The sequence below is a fragment of the Helianthus annuus genome, chromosome 2, assembly GCF_002127325.2.
Source record: "Helianthus annuus cultivar XRQ/B chromosome 2, HanXRQr2.0-SUNRISE, whole genome shotgun sequence".
NCBI lineage: Eukaryota > Viridiplantae > Streptophyta > Magnoliopsida > Asterales > Asteraceae > Helianthus > Helianthus annuus.
Genome location: NC_035434.2, coordinates 138,977,727 through 138,991,022, shown reverse-complemented (window position 1 = coordinate 138,991,022; position 13,296 = coordinate 138,977,727). Strand labels below are relative to the sequence as shown.

The window sequence follows — 13,296 nt, the reverse complement described above, 5'->3', positions numbered from 1 at the left end:
ATCGGGGAGGCTATCTGGAGTGTGCCGATCATGTTGAGCAGATGCTTGGGCAGGAATTTGACATAAGTCATTGCTCGGTGACGGAACATGCTGATGCTGCACTGGCAAGCGCTGAAAGCTCCTATGACAACCTTTCCTTGCCTATCATGGAGTTGGTTGTTGAATCGTTGAAGAAAGACGACTGGTGCCAGCGTCTTAAGGCAGTCCTCGATCCACCAGTTACCGTCGAGTTGTCCGACGAAGAGCCAGTTGGTGATGATGGCGGTGATGGTGATGATGATGGCGACGATGATGATGGTGAAGATGACGGCAACGATGATGATGGTGATGATCGCCGCGATGAATAGGATAGTTTGTTGAATAGGTGGATGATAGGCATTTGTGCCTTTGTAATTTCTTCACACTATGTACAATGCTGCGCATTTGCGCAAGTTTTAAATGAAATGAAACATTTTGGTTTTTTCCGTTGCAATTATTGCATTGCTATAAAAACTTTATGTTAAATTAGTTCGAATAAATGGAAGCGTTTTTTAAGTATCTAAGGTATCCACCCGGTCTCGCGCTTTGTTCGTGGAGGACCTTGGAGGTGGTTTGAACAACCCTGAAATGCTGGAGTGTTTTCGCGCTAATCAAAAGTTTAGCATGCATTTGTAACGAAAAAATGTAATAGAGAAACATGTCGTATGTTTTCATTCAAGTCAGAAATGGGCGCTTAGGCCTTCGTACATAATTGCTAATGGCTTGTAGCCGGCGTATTGAATTGAAAGATGGCGCAAGGCCGAAATAGATTACATGTAACATTTGCGCAATTGTTGCGCATTCCAAGTTCTTGGTAAGATGTGGCCATCTAGGGTGCGCAATTTGTAGGCCCCTTTCCCCAGGACCTCATGAATCAGATATGGGCCTTCCCATTTAGGTGCCAATTTCCCTGGGCGTTCCGCATTTGATGCTTCGTTGTCGCGAAAGACGTATTCCCCTGGATTGAAGGTACAAATGCGAACCCTTGTGTTGTAGTACCTTTCCAGCTGGGTTTTGTACTTGGCCTCTCTGATTCTCGCGATTTCGCGTCTTTCTTCTAACAGGTCCAAGTCTAGGCGCCTTTCCGATTCATTGTCAACTGTGTTGACCGTTGTCATGCGTGGCGAGGGCAGGCCAATCTCCGCCGGGATTACCGCCTCTGAGCCATAGACCAGGCTGAAAGGGGTCTCGCCGGTACTCGTCTTTGGCATGGTCCGATGAGCCCATAAAATGCTTGGGAGCTCATCAACCCATCCGCGCCGCCTTGTTCCTAATCTGGCCTTTATCCCTTCGACGATGCATTTGTTCACGCTTTCCACTTGTCCGTTGCCTTGTGGGTGCGCAACGGATGTGAAAGTGTGTTCGATGTTCATTTCCTTCATCCATTTCTTAAGATCGTCCGAAGCAAAGTTGGTGCCATTGTCAGTCACGATCTTGAGCGGGAGGCCAAATCTGCATATGATGTGCTCCCATATGAATTTGCGCACAATCATAGCTGTGGTGGATGCAAGGGCTTTGGCTTCTACCCACTTTGTGAAGTAGTCGACAGCTACTATGATGAACTTTACGGCGCCGGGAGCATCGGGGAAGGGTCCCACCATGTCAATTCCCCATTGCTGAAAGGGCCATGCGGTGGACACGGGGATAAGATCATTTTTAGGGCGCAGCGTTTTTGGAGAGTGCCTCTGGCAAGAGTCACACTTGCGGATCTCCTTCATTGCGTCAACATGCATACCCGGCCAGTAGTAACCGGCGCTCATGATCTTCGCGACTACCATCCGTGGCCCGGAGTGGATGCCGCAAATCCCCTCATGGATTTCCCTTATCAGATAATTCGCATCCTGGGGGTCCACGCAGCGCAGTAGTGGTCCCAGGAAGGATTTTCGGTACAAGATACCGTTGTTCATTTCGTACTGTAGGGCTTTGTTTTGGATCTTTCTTGCTTCCGCTTTGTTTTCGGGAAGCACCCCTTCTTGCAAGTATTGGATGATGGGGGTCATCCACGATGGCTGCCCTGCTTCGATTACGTTAACTTGGCGCAGTAATACCGATGGGTTCTTGAGTACCTCTATCCTTACATCCTTGGCGAGATGTTGAAAGGAAGTCGAGGCAAGCTTGCTCAAAGCATCGGCAGGCTTGTTTTCTGAGCGATTAATGTGTATAACTTTGTGGGATTTGAATTGCTGTAGCAATTCCTTCGCTTGTTCCAGATACAAGGCCATGACCTCTCCTTTTGCGTCGTATATGCCGTTTACTTGACTTGCTATCAGGAGTGAGTCAACATGCGCGCGCAAGTTCTTTGCTCCCATCTTGATGGCGAGGCGTAGGCCTGCCAGGAATGCTTCGTACTCAGCCTCGTTGTTGGTGTTTTTGAAATCCAACTTAATGGCGTAAGTAAACTCGTGATTCTCGGGGCTTACTAGGCGCAAACCTGCTCCCGCGCCATCTTCATTTGATGCCCCGTCGGTGTAAAGCATCCAAGTTTCCTCTGTATCTTCTTTGGGAGTCTCTATCATCTCGCATTCTTTGATTTTATCAGCCGGCACTTCTGTGATGAAGTCGGCTAGAACCTGACCTTTGATTGCTGGGCGTGGCCTATACAAGATGTTGTGGCCTCCCAGCTCAATGGCCCACTTCGCCAATCTGCCTGACGTCTCAGGCTTCTGTAGTATGGTTCCGATGTGGAAGTTTGTAAGCACAGTTATCACATGGCCCGTGAAGTATCGGCGCAGCCTTCGGGAGGCGTGTAATAGCGCAAGAACCAGCTTTTCCATTGTGGAATATCTTGTTTCTGGGTCTGTGAGTACCCTGCTGACGTAATAGATCGGGGTTTGCACACCGATCCCGTCTACCAACAATACTGACCCTACTGCCTTATCCGAGGAGGACAAGTACAGCACAAGGGGCTCTTTTTCAAATGGTGCCGTCAGGGTAGGGAGTTCGATCAGACACGCTTTCATTTGTTGAAAAGCTGTTTCGGCTTCCGGGGTCCATTTGAACTCTTGCTTCTTTACACAATTGCGCAACGTGCTAATGAAGGGATACGACTTTGCGGCGTGATTGGAGAGAAAACGATTTAGCGCGGCCAGCCAGCCGGCTAGTCGTTGCATTTCCTTGATGTTTCTCGGTGAGGGCATTCGTTCTATAGCTTGTACCTTCTCCGGATTCACCTTGAAACCGCCGTTTGTGACAATGAAGCCCAGAAACTTCCCTTCTTCCATGCCGAAGGAACACTTGGCTGGATTTAGCTTCATATTTACGCTGCGCAATGAGTTGAACGTTTTTTCGATGTCTTTCAACATTTGGTCCTCCTCGGGACTTTTCACCACTAGATCATCGATATAAACCTCAATATGCTTCCCAATGTCGCCTGCGAAGGTTTTGTCCATCAAGCGTTGATATGTCGCGCCTGCGTTCTTCAGACCAAAAGGCATCTTTGTGTAGCAGAAGATTCCAAGATCTGTTCTGAATGCTGTCTTGTCTTCATCTTCTAGCTTCATCTGCACTTGATGGTATCCTTTATAGCAATCCAAAAAGCACTTCCATCGGTATGGCGCGAGAGAATCTATTTTTTTATCGATCTCAGGCAAGGAATAGCAATCCTTTGGGCACGCCTTGTTGAGATCAGTGTAGTCTACGCACATGCGCCATCCGCCATTTGATTTTTCGACCATCACAGGGTTCGCCACCCAACTCTGATATCTTACCTCTCGCAGGATCCCGGCTTTGAGCAGCTCACATACCTGCTCGTTCATTGCTTTTGTCTTGTCTGCCCCTAGGCTGCGCCTTCTTTGGACCTTTGGCTCGACAGATGGGTACGTGTTTAAGCAATGCTCGGTGATGTTGCGCGGGACACCGGTCATGTCTGCCGGCGTCCAGGCAAATATATCCATGTTTCGAAACAGCAGTTGCTTTAGACGTGTTCTGATGTCTGACGAAATGGCGTGGCCAATTGTCACGGTCTGCTCGGGGTATTTTCGGTTTAAAACCCATTTCTCCGGCTCGGTCGTGGAGACCTTTGCCGCCTTTGTTGGGCGCAGCTCTTCGGTTGACATTACTTCTTTCTTGGCATATATGATTGCTACTCCTGTCTTGGTTGGGAAACCTATTGCAGAATGAGGCGTTGAAGTCACCATGTTTAGCTCGCCTTGTGTTTCCCTCCCAATAAGCACATCATGCCTCGATTTCACTGGCATTACCATGAAGTTTACATTTGTTGTTCTTGAGTGTTTCCCGTCAGAGAGCGTGACGGGGAAACTGATCTGTCCGAGAGGAAAAACCATCTCGTTGCAAAATCCAGACAGAGGATAATCGACAGGTTCGAGTCGCGCTTTATCCTCTTCATCCAGCTGATTGAAACATTGTTCATAAATGATGTCGGCAGTACTTCCCGGGTCTATGAATATGTAGTCAGTTTCATAATGCCCGATTATGCCGGTGATGACTACAGGACGTGTGGCGCGAGGTCCGCCGCGCACTACTGGAAATACAACTTGCTGCTCTTGCCACGAAGGTTCATAAGGGCGTTTGCCTTTCTCTTTCGCGCTGTACCTGGGTCCGTTGACCATGTGAGTCTCTAGTCGTCGGACCTTTTTGTGGTTACCTTCATCATGGCGCTGGAGTTGACGGGTTTCCTTGCGTACATTCTTCACTAAATGGCTTAGCTTGCCGCTTTTGAGCGCTCTCTCGATTTCTTGGCGCAAGCTGTAACAGTCGTCGGTTAGGTGCCCTGAATCTTTGTGAAAATCGCAGTACAAGTTAGGGTCTTGCCCTTTCTTGTTTGTCATTGGCCTTGGCGCCTTGAAATCGACATTCTCCGTCATCAATACCTCCTTTGGAGTTTTTGTGAGCGGAGTCCAGTGTTTGTCACGATTGTCGTCTCTGACTGCTTTCTTGTAACCGATTCGGTCAATCGTTTCTCGCGCATCTTCTCTGTAACGTGGCCTGTCGTCACGGCCTCTTGGTCTCTCAGACTTCCAGTCATGACTCTTGTATTTGTTGCGCTTGTTGTTGTTGTCGCGCGTACTTCCTCTTGAAAATCGATCTTCTGGGTAGTAGCCCTTTCCACCAGCAAGGGATTCCTCAGTTTGCGCGACGATTTTTGCGGCTTCCATCAGTTTATCCCACTCCTTCGGCATTCCATCTTTGCCTGTGATGGTTCTAATGAGACTATCGCAGCGTATAGCCTTTTTGAAGTGACAGCGCATGAGTTGCTCACTGACGCCGCCTATTTCCAGGCACTCTTTGTTAAAACGCGTGATGAAGTCCTCCAGACCTTCACCATCTCTTCTCCAAATATCTTCTACTTCGGCTGTGTCACGTTGGTAGCGACGTTGTTGGCTAAAGTAGCTTAAGAATTGCGTCTTGAAATCTGTCCATGACTTAATCTTTCCGGGCGGAAGGCTGTCAAACCAGGCGCGAGCCGCTCCGGTAAGAGTTTGAATGAACAGGTGGCACCACATGGGCATGTTCCAACCTCCCATGCAGCCCACACTCGTGAATGTTCTGACGTGATCGTCTGGGTCAGTCAACCCATTGAATTTCCCAACGGTTGGGGGTAGCTTCTCTCGTGAGAGCGGTGCGAGTGCGATTTTCGGGATAAACTTGGAGTGTTCCGCAGCTTCCGCTGGTCTGTATGCCAGGCGGAAATCTCGTTCAGCTTCTTCTGTATAGCCAATGTGTTGTCTTGGCTTATAGTACTCATGGTTTTTTGGTAAACGATTAAAGACTGATGATTCTTCGTCACCTTCCCATGTAGGATCATATGGGTCGGTTTCTTCCCATTCATTGTTCATGTTGCGCGGCGTGAGCCGGCTGTGAACAGGGCCTCGTTGAAGGTTCGACGGATATTCATAGTAACTATCCGTTTCCCCTCTTGTATCGCGCGTGTCTTGTACGCTTAAACGTCTTGTAGGGGGAGGCCTGTTGGTTCTGCCTTGTATATTGGCTGGTGGTGGCATTTGGCGCACCCCCTGACTCGGAGGGGTGACCAAGGACGGTTCTGCCGTCAAAACTGCTTGCTGCGCGATGAGCGATTGGTATGCTGCATTGATAGTGGCGATGTTCTTGGCATACCACGAGGCTGGGGTTTCGCCTTCTGGTAAGCCAAGTAATGCAGATACATTTTGAGGTGGCGCTGTGTTCGAAGGTCCTTCACCGTTTCCTGGGGTGACCACTTGTGTGATGCGGGTGAAGCTCCCGCGCGGACCCCCAGTATTGTTGATTTCAACTTCGCCGATTTCTTCGATTTGTTGGGCTTGGAAGGTTTGGACTCCTTCACCCAACGCCGTGTTAGAGTTGGTTCCGAAACCGAACTCTGGGATGATTCCTTGACCAGTCATAGTCGAAGGAAGGAAAAGATGTCAAAAGCTCAAATAAAAGAAGATGAGGGTGGTTATAGAAAACCACGGTGGGCGCCAATGAAGAAACAGTGATCTAATTAGGGAGTTAATTAGATTGGTTTATGTTCCTTTCATGTTGGTTAATCTTCTTAAAGATATTTAAGCTCCGACTTGGTGGTCTAACCTGCAAAACAGAACACCGTTACTCGTTAAGAGGGGAATGTGGGGGTTTCCCTCTTAACCAGGCTCCGGCGTGAGAATAAGCGACTGCTTTGAGAGTAATTTAAGTGTAAAGAGTGAGAGCCAAGGGAATAGAATGTTTAACCTGTGAAGTAAGGTCTCTATTTATAGCCGGAGAGGTGTGAGGGGTTATGGGCTGATGGGCCTTGGGCCAGAAGCGGACAACAAAACGGATATGCTCTTTGTCTCACTGGCGTCGACCGCTTAGTGGCTTCTAGATGCTCGTTGGTGCTGGCGCACCTTGATTGGAGCCACGTGTCATTGTTGTCGGCCTTGTTGTCCTTCTGTCATCAGCAGACGAGTGGAGATCGTGGGACAGTTGTCTCTGTCCTCTGATTGGTGCCATGTAGGCGTCCTTGTGTACTTCTCGTCAGGCGATCGTGGCGCACGATTGACCAGAGCCTGCTAGACGCTCATTGGCTCCTTTTACTGCCACTTGTACCTTGTGTACCACTGTAGGTAGCCGCGCGCTTCCCTACCGAGTGGCTCATTTCTTCTATTGTTTTATGTTAAGTGCTGATATCTGGGTTTGTTGTGTGCATTCCCTCGCGCGGGATAATCGTAGAGCGATGAAGGCCGCGCAAGGTTGTTGTTAACACCTTGTTGTGTTAAGGAGTATGGTCTCTCGCGCAACCTGATCTGAAGTTTGCGCGACTTTTTGGGACCATACCCCTTCAGTATTTAAACACCATTCTTGATTATTGAATTATCAAATGAGATTTCAAGTAATTCACTGAAATACTTAAATCTAATAGTGAGACCATGATTATAAAATGATCATCCATAAAATAATAACCCGCAGTTCAATAGTATAGTGCAGAAATTCAGATTATAGTGCAGAAATTCAGATGTATTAGTAGTGTAGGATTGTTCACGAGCTGAGTCCAGCCGAGCCAGGGAAAGCTCGGGCTCGGCTCGATTATAAACCTAGTCAGTTCAGCTCGGATCTGAAATCTCAATTCGAGCTCGACTTGGTTTTGAACCGAGCAAGGAACTTGGAGCTTTTTTTTTTCACCTGACAAATTGCTCACCCGGACAATGCCTTGTTAGAGAAGGCTCCCACTGCCCTTATAAGGAAGGTTTCGTTCTCTACCTCGATCGAGGTGACACTGCTTTCTCTACCTTGATCGAGGTGAGACTTCTTTCGATATGTGACTCGTTATGACAAAGATGAAACTGAAATATGGTGATACGTTGCTGATGTGTAGAAGAGAGTTTTGTGTGACGGATAAGAGATTAAGAGTACCTATACCCTGTGAACTTAGGCCTTTTAGGTTGTCTTTACTAGAGGGGGCAACCTTGACCCAAAGCCTTCCAAGTGGGTCAGTTTGAGTTGCTTTTAAAATTATATGGGTTGGTTTGGATAAGATATTTTAACTAAATGGGTCACAATGGTTCACTTGAAATTTCATCTTGTTATTTTCGGGTCAAAGCGGGTTGACAACATTAAAGAAATGGGTCGATGTGGGTTAGTGTCTTAAAGAAACGGGGCAGGTTTCAGATCGGAATGGGTTTCGAGCCGGCAAAGTATCCGCACAAGACGGGTTACGGCACGAAACGGGTTTTGGATCAGAACAGGTTCAGTTCGAATTGAGTTTCGGGCCGAGACGGGTTTCGAAGCGAACCGTCTCGACGCGTGCCGTTTCGACCCGTACCGTTTCGACGCATATCAAGGTGCACATTCGCACATTACCATTTATAAATATCCTAGCAAGCTCATCTTCGTTAAATATTACGTAAGTACATATATGATAAAAGTTGTATTATAAAATGAGCAAGTCAGCTTATTATTATCTCCGGCCAGCTCAAAACATGATGATTGCATGTTACCGTTTATAATATCTCGCGCTATTATCAACAGCTGCATATTAATTCTAATGTTGTATCAGATCAAAATAGTTATCATGATGCAGCTAACATAGCTAAAAACGACTGGATTGATGCACCATCATTTGAAAAACAGAAACAAAAACAACTATATGATGATCATGAAGCCAGCAACAGCTTACATAAACAAGCAGCGGTTAATTTCAACAGACGAACCACATCGAAACATTCGTAACGATCCTCGCAACTGTTTTTAATCAAAACATTCACAGCTGTTTTAAATTCAACAGACGAACAAGACTTGTTTTTTATACAGGTCAACCCGAAATCAACCGGAAAAAAAAAAAAAAAAACTGACCCACCTGAAACCCGTTCTGACCCGAACCAAAACAACCTTTTTTTTATAATTGACCCGTTTTGACCCGAACCCATTTTAACCCATGACCCGACCTGACCCGACCCGTTTGCCACCTCTAGTCTTTACCCAATCTAACCCAAAAGGGGTAAGAATTGTGATTTTTTAGTTTTTAAGGCAAGTATAATTATTTTTTTCTATAATTATCTTCTTAGACATTTTCAAATAATAATTCTTTATACACTAAAATATAATGATAACAGGTAACAATTAATTAAATATAGAGTTAGTCCAAATCTGTAACAATTATCAAGGTTGTTTGGCAAGGATCTATATAAAAGTTTGATTTCAACGACCACGATGTCATGTTTTGTATTTTATTAACTTAAAAAAATACGTACATAAATTATCACCCCATGTTCCTATCATTTAATATTTTAATGTATTAGAATAATTAGTTTATCAAAACACAAGTAAAATAAACTTTTATATTCATACAAATATATAATAGTCTGATAAAGAAACCTTACTTTTGACATTAACTTATATTAAACACTCAGAATTTAATAAATCCAATGTTGTATAAAAAGACAAGAATATACTTGTTGAAATCTTGTGAATCATGAAATGCTTAGTACAAGTTGATAATACACATTACAAAATGCACCTAAGTATGCCATAAACATGTTTAACCCGCTTAATAAAGTAATCAACACATCATGTCACATTTAATTGAGAGTAAACTGCCAGAATGGTCCCTGTGGTTTTAATTTTATTGTTATTTTTATTCAAAATCAAAATCTGATCAGATTTTTCAGCTAACATCCAACTTTTTTTTGTCTTTTTCCTCTTTTTTAACGAAAGGCAAAACGGTTAGATTTTTTTTAATTTGTTATAATAAAACGTTAAAGGATAATTTTGCCCATCATTAAAAGGAGGAAAAAGACAAAAAAAAATAAATAAAATAAAACTGGATGTTAACTAAAAAACCAGATTTTGATTTTGAATGAAAATGACAACAAAATTGAAAACACATGAGCCCAGATTCAAAAGGTTGGATTTTTTAACAAAAGTGGCAAAAGTGACTAAACCTGATAGACCATTTTAACAGTTTATTCTTTAATTAAACATGTCAACCGGTTTAAATTAAAAATATACATTGTGAGAACCTTTACGCCCTTTTCAATCAATTATCAGAGCCTGTCAACACGTTTAAACTTGATCACACAACCTATTTACAACACGCTTGAATTGTTTAGATAAATTTACTACACATAACATCAATAACAAACAACTTTCATGTTAATAAACAGTCTAGACTAGATAGATGACATGATCAACTACAACAAAGAAAGTACACAAAATCAAACATCAACATTAGCTTTAGCACAAACACTTATTCAACAAGTTGATGATCAAGAGTTCAAAGTTCATCAAAAACCTCTCATTGATCATCTTCTTCATATTCAACACTTCCAAGCTGAAGCCGTCATCAACTCGCGATTCTGCCAACAAAGCACAAGCGAGGCCTGCCTCTTCTCGAGGCGAAATCCCTGAACTTGCATCCTCTTCAACACACATTCGGCTTGCGTTTCAGCGAAGTTACTAAACCCGACAGGCACATACCCTCCGGCTGCAAATAGCGATTTCCAATGAGGCATTGGCTCGGGAAATTGAAGTTTGCCTGACACCATCCGTTCGATTTGAGACTGAAAAAGGTACCGTTCGATCTTGTTTGATGTGTCCGAAACAACATTAGCGCCATCAATGGAGTCCAGCAAAACTTCATAGTACTGGAGACCCTGGAGAAGGTAACGTGGGAAGGGTAAATCCGTCCTTTCACACCCATGGTCGAACGACACCACTATTCTCGGTGAGAGTTGCTTCACGAAATGGAGAATCGAAGGAATTGCAGATAAGCGAGTGCATGCCGACCAAATTGGGAAATTCACCGCAATTGTCTCGTTTTCAGAAACTGAAAACCATCGCGGATCGAAAGAATCAAAGTTCACAACTTCAAGCTCGAAGGAAATCCCGATTTCTTGAGCGAGTTGTGACAAGTTTTCGTGCATAAGTCCAAGTTCAAGGGGATGGTGTGTTGAAGGTGACGCAAATGCGGTAATCTTTAGCGAACATCCTCCACCATCACTGCCATTGTTTGTAATCGGAAGTTCTTGAATGAAAGACGCCCACTGCGCACCAAACCCGATATCAAAATCGATGATGTGAATGTTTTTCGCATCTCCAAGAGCCTCAAGAAGTGTCTGGTTCGAAGTGAAATTCATAAACTGAATAACCGGAGAAACTTCAGAAAACATTTTATAAGCTCCCATCTTGAACATGCCATTAAAATGTGGAGTAATTCTGTTCGGATTCAGATTCGACTGTAATTGCATTTGCATGGCTTCTTTGAAATAAAAAGCCGCCCTTTGAAAAGGCTTACTTGGAGTCGGACCCGAAGCGAACTGGTGATTGAGCCGCGCCAATATCCCTTGCGCGTGTGAGCGGTTCCCAGAGAGCATTAGCTCAGCCGCAGCGAATAACTGGTCACAGATAACCTGGTACTGGTGGTGGTGGTGGTGGTGGGATGGCGGTACCGAACTTTGTGGTGGTTCTTGTTTTACCACCGCCACCGGAGACGGTTTCTTGAGCAGTAACTCTTGACCCTGATTCAAAATCGAAACTTTTTGCAAACCCGGATTCAAAATCAAGTCTTTTTGAAAACCCGGATTCAAAATCGAATCTTTTTGAAAACCCGGATTCAAAATCGGAAGTTTTTGAAAACCCGGGTTCAAAATCGAATCTTTTCGATGACCCAGATCAGAAACAAGGGATTTCTGAAGATTGTGGTGGTAGAACTGCACTTGAGGTGGTAACGGTGGCAACAAATTGGGATTTTGTGAATTTTCAGACAGGGTGGCTGGAGGGGCATTTTGGTCAATTTGGTTACACTGCAACAGCTGTTGTAAGCTCAGAGATGAGTCATCAAAGTCACCGGAGATCCACCGGAGAGACTGGTCTTGTGCAGATTCAGATAACAAACTTTCAAAGTCTTCCAACCCAACACCAAATCTTTGTTGTAAAAGTTCAAGTTCAGGTGGGATGGGTTGCAACTCCGGCCACTTTTGGTGGGATGGGTTGCCGGAGACACCTAGCATTGGTGGAGTAGTGGTGGTGCAGCCACCACTGCCGCCGCCCATGGAGGAGGAGGGGGTGGAGGTTGAGGTTGAAGGGCTGGGACTCCTTGTGTCCAGAACTGATATGGGTTCATTATAACTAAAACTGACTTGTTTTAAGTTGTGGGAGTCTAAAGAAGATTGAAAAGTTGCAACTTCAAATGCTATACCTCTCATCTGTTGTCAAACAAACTGAAACCCTAAAAAGATTTGAAACGGTTAAGAAAATAATTACACATTTTTTTTTTAAAAAATAAGCAAAAAATATCTTGGTTTTTTTCATGTCAAAAAATCAAAAGGGTGGTGGTTCAAAATTCAAAATGAAGTTTATGAAACAATACTAAAAAAGAAAAAAAAAATCCTAAAGCCCACCAAATAATGCAAGAAATCAATAGCTTTCAAGAAATCTTGATTACTTTTAGTCAAAACATGATTTTTTTTTTGGTGAGTTTGTAAGATTTGGAGGTTTGAGATGTGTTCAAAATGAGCTTTGATGTAACAAAGCTCAGTTTATACAAAAATTAAAAACCCAACAAAAAATTTGCAAGATTCTTGATTTTTTTACTCCAAAAATGATATATTTTTTGTGGGTTTAACAGATTTAAGGCTTTGAGATTAGCTCAACTAATGAACAAGAAAGAAAACCCATCAAACCCCACAAAAAAAAGAGAGAGAGAGAGAGAGAGAGAAAAAAACAACATAAATTAATTAGGAAAAAAAAAATTTCAAGAAAACTTGACTTTTTAGCCAAAAGATAAGAGCTTTGTACTAGGTTTTGTTATTTGCTTGAGATTTGAATTCATGTAACTGATAATCAGAGACCCAATTGATGATGACACTAACCTTTTATCTTCATATCACTATGTGAGCTCCATCTTTCTGCTTCTGCTTCAAAGTTGAACTCTCTCTCTCTCTCTTGTTTGTGTGTGTTTCTCTCTCTAGAATTTGAGGGAAAGTGTAGGTGTGGCTTTGGTCTGTGGTGCTATCCTGATGTAGGAGGCCTGTGGTGTCCCTTCTTGTTTTCTGCCATGGATGGATGTGTACATCATTAAAATAAAAAGTACTAAATTCAAGTTCTTTTTTCTTCTCCCTCTCAAGATTGAAAATGACATGGTAAACTTTCCTACCAACACACTCTAAAAATTACTTTTACAATTTTGATAGATTACTTTTTGAGTCTCTATGTTAAAATTGTGCATGGTTCGGTTTAGTTCGGTTTTTTGGGCAAAATCAAAACTGAAACTGAAATGTCGGTTTTTGGTTTTTTAAAACCATTCGGTTTCGGTTTTTTCGGTTTCAGTTTTTTCGGTTTTTACGTCGGTTCGGTTATTTCAGATTT

At 43.7% G+C, this 13,296-nt stretch overlaps 1 protein-coding gene across 3 annotated transcripts; it reads right to left on the bottom strand.

Annotated features, from left to right (window-relative positions):
• Positions 1-10,032: 10,032 nt before the first annotated feature.
• LOC110923082 (scarecrow-like protein 6) lies at positions 10,033-12,994 on the bottom strand. 3 transcript variants are annotated; one of them, XM_022167266.2, is made up of 2 exons: positions 12,801-12,994; positions 10,033-12,157 (listed from the first exon to the last, which is right to left on the bottom strand). In XM_022167266.2, exon 2 carries the CDS (start codon positions 12,132-12,134, stop codon positions 10,248-10,250), a length of 1,887 nt encoding a protein of 628 aa, XP_022022958.1. In that variant the 5' UTR covers positions 12,135-12,157; positions 12,801-12,994; the 3' UTR covers positions 10,033-10,247. The 3 variants fall into 3 exon arrangements, with proteins under 3 accessions (XP_022022958.1, XP_022022963.1, XP_022022965.1); XM_022167271.2 differs by having other exon boundaries at positions 10,033-12,149; XM_022167273.2 differs by having other exon boundaries at positions 10,033-12,134.
• Positions 12,995-13,296: the final 302 nt, after the last annotated feature.

Coding starts and splice junctions, on each gene's coding strand:
- LOC110923082 (XM_022167266.2), bottom strand. CDS start 12,134: ATGAGAGGTATAGCATTTGAAGTTGCAACTTTTCAATCTTCTTTAGAC.